The 24,921-nt window shown below is 41.4% G+C and overlaps 1 protein-coding gene across 2 annotated transcripts in view; it reads left to right on the top strand.

Annotated features, from left to right (window-relative positions):
* PTPRG (protein tyrosine phosphatase receptor type G) overlaps nt 1-24,921 on the top strand; it is a gene marked incomplete at both ends in the record, with an annotated part of 742,222 nt that overhangs the window by 425,108 nt on the left and 292,193 nt on the right. For both annotated transcript variants that reach the window (XM_079713343.1, XM_079713342.1), the window contains 2 exons: nt 607-786; nt 14,931-15,079. In XM_079713343.1, coding sequence (XP_079569469.1) covers nt 607-786; nt 14,931-15,079 — 329 coding nt within the window. The remainder of the gene's footprint in view (nt 1-606; nt 787-14,930; nt 15,080-24,921) is intronic.

Genomic DNA, 24,921 nt, shown 5'->3' with positions numbered 1-24,921 from the left:
AAAGAGAAGTGAGTGCCTTAATATACATGTGTTCAAACTGGCTAAATTGAAAAATCTCCCAATTAGCCATAGGAAAACCCTGCCTCATTGCCCACATTATTTGTAATGACTCTCATCCAGTGTTGTGTTACTTTTAATTTTTAATTCTTTTCCTTTTCCAGTTCAAAAATTCCTAGGAACCTAGAAGAAAGTTGTGTTTAGTGTACTGTTCACAATAGCAGAACATACTAAATTGATTAAGGTGTTTTCTTGTGAATAAATGCTCTGTTTATTTTTGGAAAATTATTTAAAAATTTTTTTAAAATGTGAACAACTCTGACGGCCCTTCTGCTCAACTCTCTTAATTGGATTACAGATAAAGTTAGCAAATGTTTGATTACAAATCAAGAAGCAAAACTATCTTAAGTAACTTTTTTTCTCAAATTTTCTTGCCCTATCAAGCAAATGGCTTGGATTGATAGTCTTCCAATGCACTGACATCTTCAGGGTGGGGACATGTAGGAAATGTTAACCTTGGGAGATGCAGTGCCTGACTTTCGTGCATCATACTTATTTTATCCCTGACCTTTGAACCATGAGGATTGAAGTCTTCTTTTCTTTTAACAGGTGCCTACGGTCCTGAGCACTGGGTCACGTCTAGTGTCAGCTGTGGGGGCCATCACCAGTCGCCTATAGACATTTCAGACCAGCATGCACGTGTCGGTGAAGAGTACCAGGACCTGCAACTTGATGGCTTTGACAATGAGTCTTCCAACAAAACTTGGATGAAAAACACAGGGAAAACAGGTAGACTGTGTCTTCTTTACTTGTCTGTGGAACAATATGAAATGTTTCTGGGTCTTTGGTCTTTACCTTAACCACGAGTTGCTCCTTTAGTAGTGTATGTTGCTACAGAGAACGTATATCTGAGTGAGAGCTTTGGAATTGGCCCTTGGTTTGAGAACTGACCACTTGCTTTACTAGCTGTGTGATTTGGGACAAACTACCTAATCACGTTGTGCTTTAAAATTTTTTTTAAATATGATAGATAAAAATTTTAAAAAAATATATATAGATAACGAAATTGTATCAGTCTCATAGGGTTATAAGGATTAAATGGGTCAGTCCATGTAAAGGATACCGCATGAACTTTTAGAAATCTGTTTTACTATAGTGGCCACTAGCCATATGTGGCTATATTCAAATTTAAATTTTAATTGATTAAAAGTAAGTAAGATTAAAATTCACTCCCTCAGTTTTACTAGCCACATATCGTTTTGTTTTCCACTTTCTTAGGTTGTGTGTTTGCAGTGTTTGAAGTAGAGGAGACCCACATTGAGATCTTTGGATTTTTCTGGGATGTGGTTGAGGGTCACCTCTTTATTTTTCCAGCTTTATTAAGATATAATTGATGTATAACATTTTACCATTTCATTTTATTGGTTGTTTCTTTTGTGGTGCCCAGCTTTTGAGTTTGGTGAGTCTCATCTGTTTTTACTTTTGTTGCTTTTGGTGTCATATCCAAATTATCATTGCCATGGCCAATGCCAAGGAGCTTTTTCCCTATGTTTTCTTCTAAGAGTTTAATAGTTTCAGGTCTTAGATTTTAAGTCTTTAATCCATTTCAAATTAATTTTTCTGAGGGATGTAAGGTAGTGGTCCAACTTCATTCTTTGAACGTGGATGTTGCATTTTTCCAACACCATTTATCGACGAGACTATCCTTTTTCCATTGAGTATTCTTGCCTCCTTTGTCAAATATTAGTTGACCGAATATGCATGGGTTTGTTTCTGGGCTCTAGATTCTATTCCACTGGTTGATGTGTTTACTTTTGTGCCAGTTCCATACTGTCTTGATTACCATAGCTTTGTAGTATAATTTAAAATCAGGAAGTGTAACACTTCCAGCTCTGTTCTCCTTTCAAAGGATGGCTTTGGTTTTTCAGGGTCTTTTGTGATTCCATAGGAATTTTAGGATTGTTTTGACTATTTCTGTGAAAAATACCATTGGAATTTTGATAAGGGTTTCATTGAATCTATAGATCACTTTGAGTAGTATTGGTAGCCACATTTCAAGTGTTCAGTAACATATGGCTAGTGGCTATCATATCAGGCAACAAAGATAGAGAACATTCTATCATTATAAAAAGTTCTGTTGGACAGCACTGTGCCAAATGCGTAAATTAAAATAAAATCCTTATCTTCCTTGAGAATTTGCTTTGTTAATATTAGTTATTATATTAGAATACAGATGAACACCATCTTATCCCTTTGTGTATCAGACCAGCAGTTTGATCCTCCTGCTTCCTTTTACCTACCTCACCTGTCACTTAGGGTCCACAAATATGAAATACCACATTTTCAACATTGCTAGTGCAAAAGCTCCTTCCCTCTTAATCACTATTATGCAAATAGCAGTTATAGATCATTGATGGAAGTAGCAGGAATGCCTTGCTGTGCCCCACTGTTTGATCTGAAAATAAATCCCTAGGTATTATATTACATTTGTGCCTAGTGCTACCTGGGATTCCGTTGGTGCTAAAGATATTTTTCTTATCTTATTTTTCAACTCTTATAACCCAACCCATTAAAACTAACTCACCCTCTCTCTCTCTCTCTCTTTGAAATGATCCCTCTGTAGCCAAGGATGTCACTACAAACCACTGTTAGTAATCCCTTCAGGAGCCTTGGCTGCCTGAAGCCCTCATGCTGAGCTAAAATGACTTCATTATCTGTCCTTTGGTCCCATCCATGTTGTGGGTCATTGAGTTGCCTTTTTTTTTTTTTTTTTTAACCTAACTGGCTGCACATACAACTTTGGGGATCCATTTCCTTTCTCCAAACCAGCATTTGTCTGAGATTATTCATGGCCGATTGCTTTGGGTTGGCTTGATTTGTTCTTAGAATTGTTTCCCACTCACTCAGCACAGTGATTCCCAGCTTTGGGCTCTTTTTCATAATGTCCCCACAAACAGTTCTTTGGGTGTTATAGCAGCTACCTTCTCCTGTACCTTGATTCATCCATTTGAGCAGCTGCTCAGGACAGACTTGTGTACCAGTGATATTATCTGTACCCACCTTTTCACCCCCACCTCTCTACTCCCCCAGTATAGATGGTGTGCTTGTTGTTACCATTCAGAATTTCTCTACCGGTGGCCCTGCTTTATATTTCAAATGTGAGTGTCCTTTGGACACCTGTGATGGGAATATTACTCTGCAGACCATCTGAGTGTGGTGGATGGAAGATTCGCCACGCTGGGGTAATCGGATTTTGCTGTCGAGTGCTACCTTGGTGCCACATTCCAGAAACCTGCCAAAGGCAATTCGCTGGGCTCTCTGATATGGTTTTCTGCTTGACTTGCAATGCTTGACAGCCTTCTGCAAAGATAACACGTTTCAGTGACAGCTTTCAACTTGGTATCTCCAATGACACGTTTTAGATGAGTGTAGGGTTCACTCAGTGCAAGTTGATTCATGACCTTGGTCTTCCAGAAGCTGATTGTCAATCTCTGTCACTCTGCTGTCTTCCCAGAGTGATCCCCAAGTTGTTGCCTGTCTATGGGTGCATGCGCCTGACTTTGCAGCACAGCCATCCAAATATGAACGCATCTGTCTCTGAAATTTCAGAAGAAGCATGGCTTTCTGAGAAGCAGGAATAAATCCTCGTGACTTCTCAAACTATACTTATGACTACAAAATTTATAACATCATACTAGGCGGGCCAGTATCTCATAAATAATCTAACATGATTCTATAGGAGTGATTTTTTTAAAGTGCCAACAATTTGTATGCAATTTTAAATGTGAACATCGAATTGTTTTTCTGTTCTCTTCAAAGAGTTTCAATTTATGTTTGTCTAGAAACTTGGGTGCGAAAACCAACCTGTGTTGTTGTTGTTGTTTTTTTCTAAATAAGCATGAACCTAGAAACTTCTTTACTCTGCAGTTCTTAAAATGCCAAGTGAGTTCGTAAATATTCCAGTATTTTAGAGAAATATGAGGGTTCACTTGCTTTGTCAGTTATGCACGGATCATATAAATTGAGCTGAACACAGTATAAATACAGTGCAGGGTGCTGTGTGTCTGAATTAAAGGTGGGAGTTCATAATATCTGCAGTGAGTAGTATTGATAGGCAATCTGGATAATATCAGTTTTAAAAAACACACATATCATTGTATACTATAGTTTTGTAAGATGTGACCATTTGGGGAAACTGGATAAAGGGGACTCGGGACCTTTGTATTATTTCCTACAACTGCATGTTGATCTACAGTTATCAGAAAGATTAAAAGTTAATTTTAAAAAAACACATATGTTGTGAGCCACATAGTCCATCTTTGTTACAGTCATTCATTTCATATCTAACTTTCATACCTAGAGGCCAAAAAAAGTCAGTTTTATTAAATGATTAATTTTTAAGCAACACCTATTTTTCTTCCCCAAAGTCTTTTCTTGAACCTCGCACTTCTAGAAAATAAATCCAGGAAGGAATATTTATTTTTTTCTGGTAGAAATTTACAGGTCACTTATCTGTAAAATAGACTGTCATTTGGATATCAAAATATGAATTTAGAAAGTTAATATTTAAAGCGGCCTGTTACATACGGACAGTAACTTTCCCGTAAAACAGTTTTAATGTTCATATCTGTCTTAACCCCCGGAGAGGGCTATATATTTAATCTAGCATAATCAATAGAGCAATGTGGTTGTACCTAGCCCACTTCTCGAAAGTTGTCTAAAATATCTTTACAAGACAGATAGCATCTCTCTATTTCTTCCCGAAGAGCCATGACTGTCTATTGTGCCAGTTCTCATTTGATTTCATCTAAAGTTATTTCTCCCTTTTTCATTTTTGTAGAATGAAAAGATAATGCATTCATTAAGAACATTTCAAGATAATCTTGCTGTTCCTAGCATTAGCTTCTAGCTAAATGATCAAAATTTAAGACTTAGATGGTGCTTCTGATATATGTTAATAAGCTATGGTCTCCTATGAGTTTTAACTATTTGGGGGATGTTTTTGTGTTTTTTCACTACTTTTTCTTTTACCCTCCCCCCCACACCAAGGACAGATAGTAAATACATTTGCCATGATGCTTGTTACTTCCATTTTCACATTTTATATTGGTTTACTATATTTTTTCTTTGCCTACATTCTGTCTTATTTGTTTACATATACCAGTGCCTGGCGTAGGTGGATTCAAGAAGTAGTTGGTAAATTAAAAAAAGTAGATTGATGGTGGGAAAAGTCTGTGTAGGTAAGTAGATCAGGAACCATGTCCTAATATGTTGCTCAGCCCATAAAATTCAGACAAGGATTAAGAGGCTGTTGCCTCTATTTTACCAGGTCCTTCAAACTTTTATGGTAAAGTGACACAATAAGAACCCACAGACTTAAACTAAGAAAAGAACAACCTCATTGCAGGCTGATATGAAGAGAAAAATATAATCTTAACAACCTCAGTCATTTCCACGTGCTACTTCCCTAACTGAGCACGTGACCCCAGCTCAGTACAAGAGGAGCATTTGGCCCTGCTGCTCTGCTCGCCCACAGGGCAAGGCTCCCCTGGGCCAAGCAAGTGTCTGACCGTGAAAGGCACTCTGCGTTCTGTGGGTCACTGCAGTTACAGCTCAAACTAACGGCAGCCCCCATGCTGCCCTGCAGAAGCAGTGTTCTGGTCCAAGGTTGGTGGAGAAACTGATGCAAGCCTTACTGAGAGTCAGTACCGGGCTGCCATTATGGGCTCCTTACAGAGTTTCCAGTGGTGATTTTCATGATGCTTGATTTCTTCCCAAATTCATGGGCTTGCACGCTTAGCCCCCGCTCAAGAGGGCATTCCACAGTGCCAGCGTGATTGTCCAAGTGTCACATGGACAATGAAAAAAGCCTTTAGCGATCCTGAGATTGGTAAGGAAGTTTCTAGGAATTCTGTGTGTGTGCTTGTCTTCTTATCCCTGATTGTTTGGGCTTTCTCTTCTTTCGATTTGTATTCTGGTTCTATTCTTTCTGTTCTGTTGATGAGTATCTCTCCATGAGCTTTCACTTTTTTGCAGTGTCCTTCTCTCCCACCTTTCCTCTCACATGTCCGTGAATTTCCCCACCCCTGTAAACAAGGCTCTGACTCTTGCCTGTTGGTCTGTTTTCACTCCCAGCTCCTAGTCTTCGCCCCCTTCTCTCCCTTCTTCCTGTCTTCCTTAGAGCTGGCCGCAGGTGAGAACCAGAGTTTGAAAAGTGTTTTTTCTTGCTCTGTTTATGGAGTAGAGAGCCCGGTGCTGATGGTGAAAACCTGAGTGTGTCCTCATTTCAATAAAACCTATATTCCTGATATATTGATGGGAAGGGCTTTTGGACAAGCGAAGTACACAATGCTACCCCAAATATATGTTCTTGGGGTTTCCAATTTTGCTTGATACCAAACCATTAAATTATTTGTATTCCATTACCCTCCCACCCCCTTGGAGTGATCTTGATGATCCTTGATAGGTGTAAATGTGGGCGCTGAAGATGGACCAGCATGGGGTCCTTTTTCCTGGATCACATTTTTTTCTTTAAGCTCTGAGTTTTGTTTATGCCACTAACGAATTGGTCATTTTGCTCGCAAAGAGGCTGCCAAGGCTTCTGATTAAAAGCATAGCATCAGCCAAGTAGACAGATGTTTGGAAACATCTGGGTGTTCAGCACCATTGACACTGGACATGCCCAACCCTGACTTCAAAGTACCCCACAGCCCTCTGGTTAGTTCAAGGTTGCCCAAAAAAGAAAATTTAAGTGTAATTTTAAAAAGATCTGTTCTTCTTTGGGGGGATGCTAAATGTGCTTTGGCTCTTCTTAAATTTCTCCTATTTCAAATATCCAGATTCTTGGGTTCTTTTCAGCCTATTACTATTCAGTCTTGCCTGAACCCTGGAATTCAAGTCGGAGCTATTTCCCTGGGTCTCTCTTTGGCAAGACGCACTGCAAGCTCTGTTTCCTGTCTGCTAAGCTCCACTTCCTTTCTCTTATCCCCATAGCCCCAGTCCCTGTGCTCGGGTGGTAGCAGCTATTTTCTGGGTAGACCGAAGCCTAATTTACCAATTGCAGAACGGGCAAACCAGCGCTATGTTACATAACTAGACTCAAAACTGAATTCACAATTTTTAATTTTGAGGGTAATTTTTGAAGGGTTCCTTTCTTTTTTAGGGCACAGAACCTTCTGCTAGGTTGTCATCTGTCATATCTTATATGATTAAAGAGTCAACTAATCCACTTTGTTCCTCTTGCTCAGTTTAGCAGTGAGTTAACCGAGACCCAGGATAATCCCGTGACTTGGCATCTCTTGGTTCTCTGAGGCTGCTCCGACTCACCTTGTCTGTCCACTGTCTCTTTACTAGATGAATGCAGTAACCTCCTGGCTTTGTTTCTTTCTTTTTTTTAAAATTAATATATTAATTTATTTATTTTTGGTTACATTGTGTCTTCGTTGTCGTGCGCGGGCTTTCTCTAGTTGCGGCGAGCTGGGGCTACTCTTCGTTGCGGTGCACAGGCTTCTCATTGCGGTGGCTTCTCTTGTTGCAGAGCACGGGCTCTAGGCGTGCGGGCTCAGTAGTTGTGGTTCACGGGCTCAGTAGTTGTGGCTCATGGGCTCTAGAGCACAGGATCAGTAGTTGTGGCTCACAGGCTCTAGAGTGCAGGCTCAGTAGTTGTGGCGCACGGGCTTAGTTGCTCCACGGCATGTGGGATCTTCCCGGACCAGGGCTTGAACCTGTGTCCCCTGCATTGGCAGGTGGATTCTTAACCACTGTGCCACCAGGGAAGCCCCTGACTTTGTTTCTGCCAACCAATGTTGCTTTCCTTCCAGACCTTTTCCGTTTAGTAGCCATAATGATCTTCTTATTTCCCTAATCTGATCATGTCTGTGCGTCTCCCCCTCTTTCTTTCTTGTTCTCTCTCAACCATATTGAGGACCTCTCACTTCTCTGCAGAACTCAGACAGACTCCTTGCTGTCCCTGCTTTGCTCTCTGGCCTCTATGCCACACCCTCCTCTCTGGGCACCAGTCACCCTGGCTTCCTCCACACAGGGCCTTTGCATGAGCTTTTCCACCTGCTGTGCTCCCCTCTCTTCAGCACTTTTACAACATAGCTCACCTCTCACCTCATCAGTCCTTGTTTTGAAACCTCCTCCCCTTCTCCAGTCTGGGGTTGGATGCTCACCTCTTACCACCTGTCCCACTTGCAGGGTTGCTTCTGTCATCTCTTTAGTTGCTGGGGCCTGTCTTTCCCACCAACTGTACACTCCCTGAAGGCAGGAGCTAAAGTCTCATTTACTTACCTTTTCTTCCCCAGTAGTTACTTGGTAAATTATTTGAAAAACTAAACGGTAGTGCCTACAGGGACGTTAGTAGAAGCCTAGAACTAGAGCCTGTGTGTCTTGACTTCCAGACCAGAGCATTTCCCTTTTCACCAGGAGCCTGAAAGCATTACCTGATGGACACTGGAATTGTGGGTGGTCTGGAGGTCTCACCATTACGATCCAGTAATGGGAGTCTTTTCCCATCTTGTAGTGTTAAAAATTGGTTGGGAAGTGGTGGAGGTAAGACAGTAACGGGCTTATTTTCCTTCTCATCCATTTTTTTGTTTAACTTTTGGCATCTGCTGCTGTTTACTCAGATTTTAGTGTGAACATTTGCTTTAGGCCAGCATTATTTAGACACATTGAGTTTAATTTATAAACAGTTTGTGGATGTCCTGTGAAGAATGCAGTGAATGCCTGGTACTCAGTCATCCTGTCAAGCTCAAGAGGAGAGTAACTCCTTATCCATGGTGTGACTCCTACCTACCCCCTGCCCCTGTGTAGAGCATTTTTTCATTATGGGGGGCCCTGGACACAGGGGGAATCTGTGAAAGCTGTGGATCCTCTCCCTAGGTTAACTTTTATAAACAACACTTATATAATGCCATCTATTTTTTAACTCTAAGTTTCAGGTATACAGCATTATAATTTGACATCTGTATAGACTACAGAGTTATCACCACCACAAGAGTGTTTACTGTCAGTCACCACACAGTTGATCCCTTCCACCCATTTTACCCACCCCTCCAACCCCTTGCCCTCTGGTAACCACTCATCTGATCTCTGTATCTGTGAGTTTGTTTTTGTTTTATTTTGTTCATTTGTTCTGTTTTTTTAGACTCCACATACAAGTGAAATCATACTTATTTGTCTTTCTTCTTCTGGCTTATTTCACTTAGCCTAATGCCTTCAAGGCCCATTCGTGTTGTTGCAGATAGCAGGATTTCATTCTGTTTGTGGCTGAGTAGTATACCATGGTATATACATATACCACATCTTCTTCATCCATTCACCTATCTATAAACACTTATGTGGTTTCCATATCTTGTCTATTTTAATAATGCTGCAATAAACATAGGGATGCATATATCTTTTCAAATTAGTTTCCATGTGCTTTGGATAAATACCCAAGTGGAATAGCTGGGTGATATGATAGTTCTAGTTTTATTTATTCTTACTGTTTTCCTTAGCGGAAAAATTCCCACCCACAGTGTACAAGGGTTCCCTTTTTTCCACACCCTTGCCAATGTTTATAGCCATTCTAACAGGTGTGAGGTGATAGCTCATTGTGGTTTTGATTTGCATTTTCCTATTAATTAGTGATGTTGAACATCTTTTCATGTGCCTGTTGGCCATCTGTATGTCTTCTTTGGAAAAATGTCTATTTAGATTGTCTGCCCAATTTTCAGTGGGAATTTTTGGTTTTTTGTTGTTGTTGAGTTGTATGAATTCTTTTGTATTTTGGACATTAACCCCTTACTGGATATATGAATTGCAAATATCTTTTCCCATTCAGTAGGTTGCCTTTTTGTTTTGGTGATGGTTTCCTTTACTGTGCAGAAGCTTTTTAGTTTGAGGTAGTCCCATTTGTTTATTTTTGCTTTTGTTTTTCTTGCTTTTGGAGTCATACCACAAAAGCGTCAATAAGACCCATGTCAAAGAGCTTACTGCCTATGTTTTCTTGTAGGAATTTTATGGTTTCATGTCTTACATTCAAGTCTTTAATTCATTTTGAGTTAATTCTTGTGTATAATATAAGATAGTAGTCTAGTTTCTTTCTTTTGCATGTGACTGTCCAGTTTTCCCAACACTATTTATTGAAAAGATTGTCCTCATTCCATTGTACGTTCTTTGCTCCTTTGTTGTAAATTAACTGTCCACATATGTGTGGGTTTATTTCTGGGCTTTTACAGTGCCATCTTTATGCTATAATGTGGTGAATGAGGTACTGTTGTGGGCATTCTTCACGTGTCAACCCTTGTGATCTCATAACAAACTTGTGAAGTTGCTGTTGTATTATTCCAGTTTCACAGAATAGGAACTGAAGCACCCAGAAATGCAGTAACTTTCTCACAATTGATAGTGGCAGATCTAGGGCTCAAATTCACACCCAACTGGCTCCAGAGTCCGACTTCATTTATGCACCCATGCTCAGGATTTTACTTCCAGTATCAGGAGGATATAGACCCCAAAGTCTGTGGGTGACTCCTGCTTTGGACTTTGGACTCCAGGTTAAAAACCCTGAATTTGAAGCTCCCAGTTTCTTCCACATCCTCCATCATTCTGCTTTAATTTCATCACAATCCATATTAGCAGTTGAACAACCAGAGGGGCCTCATTCTAGACAGTCCACTCCTAGGTACCTTTCCTGCCTTCTCCTCCTGGCCCATCTTTCTCCAGTCTTTAGCTGTTGCTTGCTACCTTCCTAAATGTCACCTTATCCAGATTCACTCTTGGTGCTACTGTTTTAAATTTTAAATTAAAATGTATTTATTCACTATTATCGTAGTATCGTTTACTTATTGATTTTCAGTTGATGCACTTGATTTTAATTAAATGAATTGATTTTAAAGCAAAACGTTTTATCAACACCTTAATGCAAAATGCTGTGCATCTGACAAGGATAGACTTATGTAAAAAATTATGTCTGTAATCTGTGAAAATAAAGCAAAGTTACCAACGTTATTAAGTTCTAGCTTACATATTTACTTTTCAGTAAAGGGGGAAATGAATGAGTATCATTGAAAGGTGGAGGGCATATTAGCATCAAACTGGGATTTTCTTTTCACTAATGTGACTGAAAGAATAGAAATCATGGAAATCTGTTTTTTACTCAGTGTTTTAGTAAATTCAGAGCAGCCACTCAGCACTTAACATCTCAAGTATTTGGGTCACACCTACCTTTGCTGTTTATTGTCCCTGCTCAAGGACACATTTTGTTTTGTGGGAAAGACAATATTGCTTTAAAATGGAACTCTGGGGACTTCCCTGGTGGTGCAGTGGTTAAGAATCCACCTGCCAATGCAGGGGACACAGGTTCATGCCCTGGTCCGGGAATATCCCACATGCCTCGGAGCAACTAAGCCCGTGCACCACAACTACTGAGCCTGTGCTTTAGAGCCTGCAAGTCACAACTACTGAGCCCGCGAGCCTAGAGCCCGTGCTCTACAGCAAGAGAAGCCACTGCAATGAGAAGCCCGTGCACTGCAATGAGTAGCCCCTGTTCACCACAACTAGAGAAAGCCTGCGCACAGCAACAAAGACCCAATGCGGCCAAATGTAAATAAATAAATAAGTAAATAAATAAGTAAATTTAAAAACAAAATTTTTTTAAATAAGTAAATAAAATGGAGCTCTACCTGAAAATGGAGAGTTGCACCTGTATGGTTGCCCTTCTGTGCTGCCGCATGAACTCCGACCACGTCTCTAGATATTATTGGTAGTTGGACAATAACCCACATTGACTTTGTGCTTGCTGAATTTCTGGCACTGGGTTAAGTGCTTTCTGTGTGCGATTTCCTTCAGGCGTCAAAACAATCTCACCAGGTAGCCACTGTTATTGCTGTTTGAATAATGATGGAAACCAAGACACAGAGAAGTCAGGTAACTTGCCCAAGGTCACCCCACTGTTAAGGGGCAGAATGAGATTCTAACCCAGGTCCGTCCATCCCGTGAGCTCATGGCCCTTCCTACATTCTGTGCTCCGCAGCAGCTACCTTTCGTACATTTTGTTGTGAAACAGAGCGGTGTTATCAGTGATCATCAGAAAAGTGTTGCATGGTGGCTGGGCAAGTTCTCTCTTTCCAGTGTTATATGTAAACAAAATTTAGCCACTTTCGGAAGGTGGGGGCAGTACGTGCATGTAGTGTGTTGTGTGCTCTAGTGAGAAGTACTGTAAAATGAAAAATGAGATTAGTGTTTCAGGTTGTACAGTTCCCTAATTATGCTTTTAATTATTCATGTAAAAGAAGTAAAATGACCCCTGACAGAGACATAAATGATTTAGGTAAAATCAAATATTTATAAGATGCTGCGGAGTCCCTGGATGATTGTAACAGATGCACTCAAATTCTTTGCCTTCATCCTTTGGATGCAAAATGTTATGGATAGAATCTGTAACCAGCTGAGAGTAATCAACAGTGTTAAAGACAATACTGAGCTAATTCATAGGTATTTGGGCTTTGGAACATTGGTTTAACACAATAGTTTGTCTTCTAAAATACATTGTATTCTAGGGATCACCAAATGACAACCCCTCCTGCTAGTTCTTAGGTTTGTTTTTGTTTTTGTTTTTGTTTTTTTTGTGGTACACGGGCCTCTCACTGTTGTGGCCTCTCCCGCTGTGGAACACAGGCTCCGGGCGCGCAGGCTCAGCGGCCATGGCTCACAGGCCCAGCCGCTCCGTGGCATGTGGGATCTTCCCGGACCGGGGCACGAACCCGTGTCCCCTGCATCGGCAGGCGGACTCTCAACCACTGCGCCACCAGGGAAGCCTCAGTTCTTAGGTTTTTTAATGGTTGGGAAAAAATCAAAAGGAGGATATTCCATGACCTGTGAAAATTATATGCGAATTTTAGTGTGGATAACTGAAGTTTTATCAGAATATAGCCTCACCCATTCATTTACATATTGTGTTTGGCTGCTTCTGGGCTACTAAGACTAAGTTCAGTGGTTACAGCAAGGGCCATAGGACCCACAAAGCCTTAAATATTTACTATCTCACCTTTTACAGAAAAATTTTGCCAAGCCTTCTTCTAAACCATGCCTAGCACACAGTAAAGGAACATGCCATAGCATGTTCAATCACCATAAGAAACATTTGCTTTTATTTCATTTTATCCTTTAATTCTCTGTCCCACTAATTGAATGTTCACTGTATATTTTTCAAAAGTTGAGAGAAAACTGCCTTTTGAATGCAGTAAAAAGGGATTATTACAAGCAGGTTTCCGTCACTTGCTCTTTTTTTTTTTTTTAACATCTTTATTGGAGTATAATTTCTTTACAATGGTGTGTTAGTTTCTGCTTTATAGCAAAGTGAATCAGCTATACATATATATATATATATATATATATATATATATATATATATATATATCCCCATATCTCCTCCCTCTTGCATCTCCCTCCCTCCCACCCTCCCTATCCCACCCCTCTAGGTGGACACAAAGCACCGAGCTGATCTCCCTGTGCTATGCGGCTGCTTCCCACTAGCTATGCTTCCCTTTTTACAGAGAAGTGCTGAAACTAATTGCACTTGTTTTAGAAATGGGTCATTAGTCTAGTCCCTATCTTTTATGGAGACCTAATTTTCATGCAGGATTTCTCTCTAAGGCTTGAACTGGCATCTCTTTAAGAAGAGGAGACAATGAGGATATGAAAGCTTTTCCCTGCCTTAAATGAGCTTAGCTTCCGATCACAGGCCATTTAGTATGTTGGTTGGAGCGTTATGCATATTCACCAGCCAATAAGTGTTTGTTAAATGAATGAATGAATTCACTTTAGACAACAACAAAAAAGGGGAGGGGGATGTATGACTTATAAAATAAAATCTCTTTTTCATCCACTTGGAGATTACATTCCTTTTGGAAAAATAATTTTTCTGGTAGTATAAGCCCAAGTTATTTATTCTTGATTTCTCTTTTCCATGTTTCAAGGAAGAGAGATGTGATTTTGAAATTTAGGGTTTGAATTGATTGAGGTTTTCTATGTTAAGGACTTCTTATGTGTTCTTCTGGATGGGCTAAGCAAAATTTTCTTACGCTTAGGATTAAAAGAAATAGTAAAGTAAATCTACTTACCTGCAGTTATTTGAGTGATTTAATGAGTAGAATTTTCACTATACTTTCCTGGACACCATTATCAAATACGAAGACATTTCCCAATCCCAGCTGTCTTCCCACTGTCATTTCCTTAATATTGGTAGAACCTACAAATTTTATTTCCTGACACCTTGCTTAAGTTTTCTGATCAAAGAAACATGTCTTCCGCATCTGACTTATATGTATATTTCCCATCTCATTCCAGACCTTGAATCTTGGGATAGCCCCAGGAATCAGTGTTTAAAAAAGAAAAATAGGGCTTCCCTGGTGGCACAGCGGTTGAGTGTCCTCCTGCCGATGCAGGGGACGCGAGTTCGTGCCCCGGTCCGGGAGGATCCCACATGCCGCGGAGTGGCTGGGCCCGTGAGCCATGGCCGCTGAGCCTGTGCGTCCGGAGCCTGTGCTCCGCAACGGGAGAGGCCACAACAGTGAGAGGCCCACGTACCACAAAAAAGAAAAATAATTTTGATTATCAAGCAGATTTAGGAGACCCTGATTCAGAGCCACTTACTCTATCATTGTCTGTTTTTTGTTTGTTTGTTTGTTTTTCCAACTGTGAAATGGTTAAGAAATTCTGAGACCATTCTCTGGGAATTTTCATGAGTTAGAGTCAACTGGCTCTTGAGAGCATTCTGCAGCTAGAATGTGCTAATTTATTCAGACTGTTTTTGACTTGCTTTCTAACAGGTATATGGGAAATAATTCCCATCATGTAATCATGAACTTTTATTTGAAGCAACAGGAGAAATCTTTCAAGTGTGGTTTTGAAACTCATTGTTGTTTCCCTTCTGCTTTACACAGTTGCCATCCTACTGAAAGACGACTATTTTGTCAGCGGTGCTGGCCTTCCTGGCAGATTCAAAGCTGAGAAGGTGGAATTTCACTGGGGCCACAGCAATGGTTCTGCAGGCTCTGAACACAGCATCAACAGCAGGCGGTTCCCTGTGGAGGTGAGAGAAACTTGAGATGTCAGGGGCAGCTGTGCTTTGGGTCTTGACATTAAAGAGATGCTTTGTCTTTACCCCCAGTCGTCTTGCAAATCAAACTTGTACTGTCCCTGCCTTTGTCTCTGGAAATCTTTTATATACAGCATGACAGCTGGATAGCCATCCTCAAGTTCCTCATCTTTGTTTAACGGGTGAAGCATGTAGAACTTGTGGAAGTCGTGGTTTGAGTAGACTCACCCCTGGTAGATGATTTCGGGCCCTTGGTTTCATTCGACACGACTTCTTTGCCCTGTCCTTTCTGAAACCCTGCTTTCCAAAGTGACGTTCTGTACGAAACTCTGGCCACTTCGTTTTCACCCTTTAGAAAAGAGAAAAGGTAACTGATATGTGAAGAGGACTCAGAATCATCTCTCAGTAGGGAAGCTGCTTTAAGGTTTGTGTGCTGTCCACGCTGTTGAGAAGGAGGCTGTGGCCATTGGTCATATGACTCGCTGTTAACTTTGCGGGATTGACATTTTACCTCCTCTGAGTCAGTTTTCTCAAAGATCCGTGAAGAACGGGTGGTGCAGTAGGTCATGTGTATCTTTTTGGCGACTGAGGGAGGGAGCTTGTTTCCAAACTCCTTTTTTAATCTTTGGTGGGGACAACACATCTGTTCCATTGCTAACCTTATTTTTGTACCTTTAATCATGATCAGGATGTGAATATTCTTTCTTTGCGACAGACATATTTGTTGGTTGTTTCGGTGCCCACGTGGTAAGCTTTACAGATTTGTAGAATTGAGAGGGTTTGTACCCAAGCCTGTGGTTGTACCCAAACATGGAGTGACAGCTCCTAGTGTTCTGTGACTTCAGTAAGTCATGACCTACTTGGGTCATCTGATGAATACTTTCGATCCTCCTCCATAGAGAAAAATACATGTATGTACACACAGATTTGTGCATAATCTGTAGGGTTTCATCACTCACCCTCACTCCTCAAGCCCGTTCGTGGACCCTTTAGACAACCTTGAACTTAGGTGAAAAATCCCTTTAAGAGGAGAAAATCAATAGTATTTCTTTGTTTATAGATGCTTGTATTCACATATCGATTTGTTTCTTATCCATGATTGCCTGAGAAACCAGAGACCACCATTCTGAGAAAGTGCTGCATATTTTTTTCTTGTTGAGCTGGCAAATTCACAGAATCAAGAATTCTTCCCATATTAGGATTCCTCTATCCTTGGGACTTCCTGTCCTAGTCACATTAAAGTTTCTACTTAATGGGCTCTCTTTCTCCTTTTATGTTGAATGAATCATTTCTTAGAAATCTTAGCTTGATTTGTACTTGGAAAACTTGATTCCTAGAAGCCAAGTTGATCAGATTTTTAAGTTTGGGGTTTCTCTTTTGTTCCTGCCGGCCAGTTCCCATTGGCAGTGTCGCTGAAGGGAAAATTTGTGCATAGCTAGCTTTGCTCTAAAGCTTCTTTATCCCAGAAATGGGTGGCCATTTGTTTAGTTAATGTTGTTCTGGACAAAAGACCTGTGCTTGAAAGTTTGAAAACTTAATTTGGCAGCTGCCTTGGAAAAGAAAAACTCTGGAGGAAGGAACTGGGAACTTCTGCCTCATTCCTAATCACAGTCCCTAAAGCCTGTCTCCTCCTCCTATTTGAGTCTGGAAAAATGAATAGACTAGATGCATATTCTTTTGAAAACTTATTACTTTAAATGCATTTAGTTTTTTACTCAAAGACGGCCATGAAATTTAGAAACTAATTAGAAATGGCAGCTACAATGCCCAGACTTATTATTTTTTTTTTTTTTTTTTTTTTTTTTTTTTTTTTTTTTTGCAGTATGTGGGCCTCTCACTGTTGTGGCCTCTCCCATTGCGGAGCACAGGCTCCGGACGCACAGGCTCAGCAGCCATGGCTCACGGGCCTAGTTGCTCCGCGGCATGTGGGATCTTCCCGGACCGGGGCACGAACCCGTGTCCCCTGCATCGGCAGGCGGACTCTCAACCACTGCGCCACCAGGGAAGCCCGCCCAGACTTATTTTTGACCAAACGATTTGAATTTATTTCTTCTAAGTCATGTCAGATGGTGAGGCTGCCTATATTAATTGGGTGCTTCATTGAAGCCCATCTGGTTCATAGCTTGTTGTTTTTTTTTCTAATGTGATAAACATGTTGAATTACTTAGTGGTTGTAGTTGGAGGAACTTGAATTTCAGAGATCAAAGGTAACGGGAGCAAATTTAACTTTAAAGTATGCACAGAAAAGTTGCTCACTTTTGCGGAAGACGTGTCTGTGATATGTTCAATTGTTTTATTTGAGTTCTTTATTAACACCAGCTCTCCCTGAGATTTTTACACTGTTTGAACATCTCAGACTTGGTTTATGTCTTTCCACATAACTACACTGCTTTTCAAGAAATAAAAATGAAAGTGAGAAAATTATAATGTACCATGTAGTAATTTATCAGCATTGGGGACATTATTTATTTTATATAGAGTCAGAGAAGAGTCATTGTGGAAGATTGGGATGGGATTGGTAGAATACAGCATTGATTCTCAACTAGAGACAGTATCCCCCCCTCAGAGGACATTACGTGTTTTCTGGGGACGTTTCTGGTTGTCACTGTTGTGGGCATTGATATGCTACCAGCATCTAGTGGATAGAGGCCAGGGATGATGCTCAACATCCCAGTTCATAGGACAGCCCCACCACAAAGAATTATCCAGCCAACATGTCACTATTGGGAGACTCTAGGGTAGAGAATGCAGTATGTTTAGTGGGATCCAGCCTTCCTGTACTCATGTGGCATCATTTAAAGTAGATTTAAATAAAGAAGACTCACGGCAAAGTTGTTCCATCCTCTTGCAGCTTTTGGAGAGGAAATGTACTTTGCTTAATGGGTCAGAGCATTGCTGGTCCTGGTTCCTTTAGATTCCATTTGGGATAAAGTCATGACCTTGGGTATTTTACCAGTTCCCTCGGTGCTCCAGTGCTGCAGGTTGAGTTTTAAGCATATGCCCCACAAGACTCTGGATCTGCTCCCTGAGGGTAAATTGCAACAAACCCAACTTTGTAGGTTTTGCTGCTTCCCAGGAATTCTTTGAGGTCATCTACAACAACTTTGTACACATTCAGAAATTAAACGTCTCCACACTTTCCTGGCTGAAATCCTGGACTCAGCCTTGTAGTTCCTATACTTAAAAACATGCAGTCTAGTAGAAAAATAAATGTCCTTGTGAAAACGAAACAAAAGTCTTTCAATAGCAGCGTTCTTTACAGCTCAGTAAAAATTAGAAAAGAAAGTTGGAATCAGATGACAAGGCTAGAAGACTAGACCCACTTTGGATCCTCAGAGGCACTCACCTCCTATTATTCAGCTTTATCTCTTGTCTAGCAGCAAATTTTTCTTGAGTGCCTTCTGTCATGTGGTTGCTGGGTTACAAAGCTGAAGAAGAAAGAGAGTCCCACCCTCAAGATATTTACACTCTAGTCATGACACAGAAATTGACCAAAGAGTCACATAAACAGCTGTGTAATATCAGTTGTGATATAGCCTCTGCAGGAGAGGGACATTTTGTCATGAGACAGAAGACCTTGGTGGAGACAGATATTTATCAAGAGGGAAAAGATTAGGGCTTCCCTGGTGGCGCAGTGGTTGAGAGTCTGCCTGTTAATGCAGGGGACACAGGTTCGAGCCCTGGGCTGGGAGGATCCCACATGCCGCGGAGCGACTGGGCCCGTGAGCCACAACTGCTGAGCCTGCGCGTCTGGAGCCTGTGCTCCGCAGCGAGAGGCCGCGATGGTGAGAGGCCCGCGCACTGCGATGAAGAGTGGCCCCCGCTTGCCACAGCTGGAGAGGGCCCTCGCACAGAAATGAAGACCCAACACAGCAAAAATAATAAATAAATTAATAAACTCCTACCCCCAACATCTTAAAAAAAAAAAAAAAAGAGGGAAAAGATTAATTGGAGCCTGCCCATAGAACAGGGGTGTGCAAAGGCCCTGAGACAGGTGATACTTGGTACATTTAAGGAGTAAAGAGAGATCAACGGGGATTTTGATAGGTAGGATAATACCCCTCCCCCCAAAAATGTCCACTCACTAATTCCTGAAAATTGTGAATGTATTTATTACTTTACATGGCAAAAGGGACTTTGCAGATGTGATTAAGCATCCTTAAAGTCAAAAGGCTCAAAATATTCCTGTGATTAAAATAGTAGTCCTGTTTGAGTTCTGTGGCCACTCCTCTTTGTATTATCTGTCCAACCACAGTTATCTGTGACGGCTACTACCCTATCCTAAATATTCTCCCTACCCCACACTTATTCCCTGTTTTAAATAAGGGTTCATGTAACACTAATAGGAATTGAATCATATGGTATTTCCACTTATAACTGAAGTTGGAGGTAGTGCAAAGAGAAGCCTCCAGATAAAACCCTCTGAGAGCTCCATTAAGGTAGAGGTTCATTGCATGCTTGTTGTCTGAGGTAATTAAAATCTTGTTTATTACAATAAGAGATCCAGGAGTTGTTGATTCAGACTTACTGGTGCTTTATGAGTTGAAGTCTTCAATAAGCTTAAATGATCCAAATTAATTGTGTGTGCCCTTTCCAGTGAAACTCACAGCTGGTTCATTTCAGCTCAGTTTAGAGCATCTTAGCAAGTGAGTAGAAGAAAATACATTTTTCCTAATATATACCATGCACACACTACCATATGGTACAGGTCTGCAGTCCCTTAGCTGAGACCCTTGAGGCCAGATGTTTTAGAATTCAGAATCTTTTTTAGAAAGGCATGATGGTGCATATGCCTTATATATTTACAGAAGACACATAGTGGGGTCTGGGACTATACCCCTTGAATGCATTCATATTTCTGCAGCATGCGGATGAATATTCACACTAAGGGGGAAATATCAGTATTCAACATAGCTTCACATCTCTCCACATCAGATTTTACTACTGAATTAGTTTTTGCACCATAAATATCAATAATAACAGAACACCTTTGATCTTGGAGGCTTTTGAGATTTCATTAAAGGATTTATGGACCTGTGTTTTAAAAACTGGGTCCATAGTCTGGCACTGCTTGTTTATGTTCCAAAGAGCATAGGTTATTACCACCCATGACACAAGCACACTGAATTATTTGTCTCCCTGCTGGGCTAGATATGTCTGGGTACTGCTCTCATCCTGCTCTCTGCTCTGTCCTGGTATTGTACAACATTCTTAGTCAAAGTTAAGGTTTGTCCAGGGGACAAGAAGTTGCTAGTGTTAGGCTGAACTTGTTCTGTGATTGGTTCCTATTGAACATTCTGTTTGAGCGTGCAGTTGCCTTCAATATCCACGTCTGTGGGTATGTTACTTTCTCCTGCTCTGTATTCCCTCCTGTCTGTCCAGCCCCTACCTTCCTACCTAGAGTCAGACTAATGATTTGCTTTTCATTTTGTGAACTGGATCTTGGTTCTTCCAGTGCTTCTGTCACATTCCGGTTAGATGGTTGTCTTGCACTGGACCCCTAGGTTATGTCCAGGTGACCTGCATCTGCCTTCCTTCTCCCAGGTGAGCTTATGCACTTGTGACACACGCAGAGGCCTCACCCCGTGTCACCCTCTCTCCATTCATGCAAGCATGGCAGGTACTGCGTAACTCAGATGTGGACCAATCCAGCCAGGGATCGAGCTGCCACATTGAGTCCTGGCATCAGTGGAGTGACATTCTAGAACAGGACTAAGGCGGATGAGTGCAGTTTGCCTGGCGCTCTTTCATGTATCCCCGCTTTTCTGCTGGAAATAAAGGTTGCCATATGAAATGCCTTCTTGAAGATTTACTTTATGCATTGGCATACCAAAGGCTTTTAGAAGTCCTCCATTGAGGAAGTCTGTTTGACTGTATTTAAATCAGTGTTTTTCCAAACTCACGTGACCAGTGTAAGTCAACAACATCACTCTTTTGGAAATGAGGTTCATAGCTTTCTCCTGTCCTCCTTTAATCCATATTCCTTGTAAGACATGGAGTCCTGTTCTAATAAATGTTTTCAGAGAACACCAATCATGATTTGGATTTCCATTATTTTGAAAACTATAAAACCAAGAAGGCTTGTTCACAAAACAACTGTTTGGTGTCTCTGAACTCAATACTATCTTGCTTTGTCATTAGAGAAAACTAATTGAAGGAAGTCATTGTCATTGAAGGAAGATTGAGACTTTATCTATTAAAAATAACTTCGGGAGCTTCCCTGGTGGCTCAGTGGTTGAGAGTCCACCTGCCGATGCAGGGGACACGGGTTCATGCCCCGGTCTGGGAGGATCCCACATGCTGCAGAGTGGCTGGGCCCATGAGCCATGGCCGCTGAGCTTGCGCGTCCGGAGCCTGTGCTCCACAACGGGAGAGGCCACAACAGTGAGAGGCCTGTGTACTGCAAAAATAAATAAATAAATACTTAAAAAAATTAAAAATAAAAATAACTTTTGTGGGATTCCCTGGTGACGCAGTGGTTAAGAATCCACCTGCCAATGCAGGGGACACGGGCTCGAGCCCTGGTCCGGGCAGATCCCACATGCCGTGGAGCAGCTGGGCCTGTACTCCGCAACTACTGAGCCTGCGCTCTAGAGCCGCGAGCCACAACTACTGAGCCTGCGTGCCGCAAATACTGAAGCCCGTGCACCTAGAGCCTGTGCTCTGCAACAAGAGAAGCCACTGCAATGAGAAGCCTGCGCACCACAAGGAAGAGTGGCCCCCACTCGCCACAGCTAGAGAAAGCCCGTGTGCAGCAACAAAGACCCAACACAGCGAAAAATAAAATAAATTAAATTAAATAAATTTAAAAAAATAATAACTTTTGCAATATCACACTTTTTCTTTTGGCCTGCCTTGTACTTTATGTAAATTCCTTCCATTGTTACAGTTTCTCTGAAAAGTTGCTTTGTGCACAGAGAGTCCTAAGTCGATAGAGCTCAAGACAGGGCCTGGTTTCCTGTCCTGCCCACTCATGGAACATAGGAAATGTTAAAGAGATTGTTACCTGGTCATCTAGTGTTGGCTATTCTGTGGTGTAGCCAACAGTGTTTTTCTCTAGAGGGTTCCGTCAAATGGCAAAGGAATTGGTTGGAATTTAATTAATGACTTTATTGAAATAAAGATTCCATTTAAGAGCAGAATGTTTCATCCTTAACTAGGGAAATATTTAATGTCCATCTGGCCGATTTTTGATGTGTATGTCCTGTGTTGATTAAGAAGAACATTTGAGGAGGCCGCAGTACTCAGAGTATGCTCAGTGGAGAAGTGCACGCCTGATTGTACAAAGCCAGAGAGTGGGTTTTGTGAGGCGGAAGCAGCCTTGGTCCCTTCGTGATGTCTGACAGTCCTCATCACACACAGTCATCCTGAGATGTGAACTTGGCTCAGGACTGTTTGATGGTGTGTCACCAACACGTGGGGTGCTGGTAACTGATTGGATCGTACGGAGGATCTCAGATGGGCAGATGGCCGTGTCTGAAAAGAAACCTGGTTACATTGGAGGTATTCTCAAGGTAGAAACCTGAAGGCCCCATGGGTGGGCGAGGGGGACCTTGTATAACCAAACAGCAGGCTTAGGGGGGCCGTGGTGGTGCTGGTGTTACCGACTCGGGTCCTTGGACTCTTGAATGAATAGAAATTGATACGAGGCCACGTGAGTGATTCAGGCAAGACTTTACTGGGACTCGTGCTGAGGGAGCCCAAGGAGGTCAGGCTGGTTCCTTAAATGGGGTGAAGGCGGGGGGGGGGCTGATCGGGCTGGAGGGGTGGCGTTGGTGGTCTGCCTGCCCCCTCGGTGGTGCTGTCTACAGGGATCATATGCAATACCCTGCTCTTGCTCTTGCGTCTCAGAAATGGCAGTTGGTTTTTGGCCCTTTGGTATCTTATTGTTCATAATTGCCCCGACTGGGACTGCTGCATGCATGAAGTCATTTTCTAGACCCTTATCGTTTCTTTGTATTTTGTTGCTTGAGGAGACGTTTGTCCCGGAGCAAGCAGTGCCATAAAGGGTCCCAGGTCCCAGCCTGTCTCGCTGGCGGTTGTGATTGTAACATGATCCTGTAGACACCATTTAATAAGCATTACCTATGTCTGGAATGTTTCAGATCTCACCCAGTTTAATTTTCTCACCAGCCTTATGAAAGAGGTGCTCTTCTTTTACCCTTCTTACAGATGGCACAACTGAGCTTCAGGGACGCTAAGTGGCTTGGCTGAGGTTTACTATTAGTACTCCAGAATCTGGGTTCCTCTGTCTCCAAAATCTTAACTAGCATTCATTTTATTTGATAAGTTATTTCATTGTTTTTCTTGTCATCACTATAGGTTGTTTTTAGAATGACCAATGCAGTAGAAATAATTTTGTTGTAATCTTTTTTTTTTTTTTTTTTTTTTTTTTTTGCGATACACGGGTCTCTCACTGTTGTGTCCTCTCCCATTGCGGAGCACAGGCTCCAGACGCGCAGGCTCAGCGGCCATGGCTCACGGGCCCAGCCACTCCGAGGCATGTGGGATCTTCCCAGACCGGGGCACGAACCTGTGTCCTCTGCATCAGCAGGCGGACTCTCAACCACTGTGCCACCAGGGAAGCCCTTTTGTTGTAATCTTAACCACTGTTTATTGTGTAACAGGAGAGGGGAAAAAAAAAAAATCAAAGGGCTTCAAATGTTCAAAGATGGCTGAATCAGTAGTAAATCATACAAAGAGGAGAAGTAAAGGGAACAGAAAATTCCATCAACTCTTTGGGTAGAGGTACCTGTAGCAAATACTACATGTTTTATCTGGCTTGACCACTTCAGTCTATTTTTTATCATGTCAAGAGCAGCGCTGTCTGATGGGAAATAGAATGTGAGCCATACATTGTAATTTAAAATTTTCGGTTAGCCACCTTACAAGAGGTAAAAAGAAAGATGTGATTTTAATAATTCATTTTATTCTATACAATTTATATTATACAATAATAATCATTGTTACAATTTTAATCATCTATTATTTTTACCCAAATATTTTAAAATTTTCTATTTCAACATGTAATCAAGATTAAAAGTTATTACTGAGATATTTTACATTTTTTTTTTGTACTGTCTTTGAAATCGGTGTCCTTTTTACACTTAGAGCACATCCCGAGTCAGACTGGCTGGCTGCACTTCAGAGGCTCAAGATCCACATACAGCTTGTGGCTACGGTACCTGAAATGTGTCAGACTTAAGGGTTCCAGACCTCAATAACAAAATTTAGGTAATAAACTAGCCAAAAGACTAACAGAAATTCTCTAAGAGGAATCTTTATGCTGAATCTGTGGTAATTTTTACACTTTTTCTCTTCCAACGGAAAAAAATATAATCAGTAGTTCACTTTTATATTGGAGTCTGACTTGGTTGTTGAAGAGCCTTCCACTGGATGTGATACAGGTTTTCTCTTTTTCCTTTATAAGCTTTCAGGTTGTTTCCCATTATTTATTTTCACAACATGCGTTCCTGAGGCCTTGAACACTGTTCTTCTCAGAATCCATTTGCAGGCTGGGGAAGCCACATAAAGCTGGTTAGGGAGACCTTTGTGCCCTGAGGGCAGGGATGGACCTCAGGCGGCCAGATCAGATGTATTGTAAAGTTCAGGTCAAGAGGATTTATGGGCATCTGGCTCAGAAACACACCCCACACCTCCACTTTTCTTTTGTCCTGTCAAAATTTGAGCAGGAAGGTTTCAAGCCATCTTAAATCTAAAGCCTTTAGGAAGTTCTGTAGTGCCAGCATCACTCAGAAAGGACAGTTGGAGAGATTTATAAGGAATAGAAAGAAGTCAAGATTGAAAGGAAGTCTATTTCCTCTCTCTCCTTTAAA

The sequence above is a fragment of the Hyperoodon ampullatus genome, assembly GCF_949752795.1.
Source record: "Hyperoodon ampullatus genome assembly, chromosome: 10".
Taxonomy (NCBI): Eukaryota; Metazoa; Chordata; class Mammalia; order Artiodactyla; family Ziphiidae; genus Hyperoodon; species Hyperoodon ampullatus.
The sequence above is the reverse complement of the archived record's forward strand: the minus strand, read 5'-3'. Positions and strand labels throughout refer to the sequence as shown.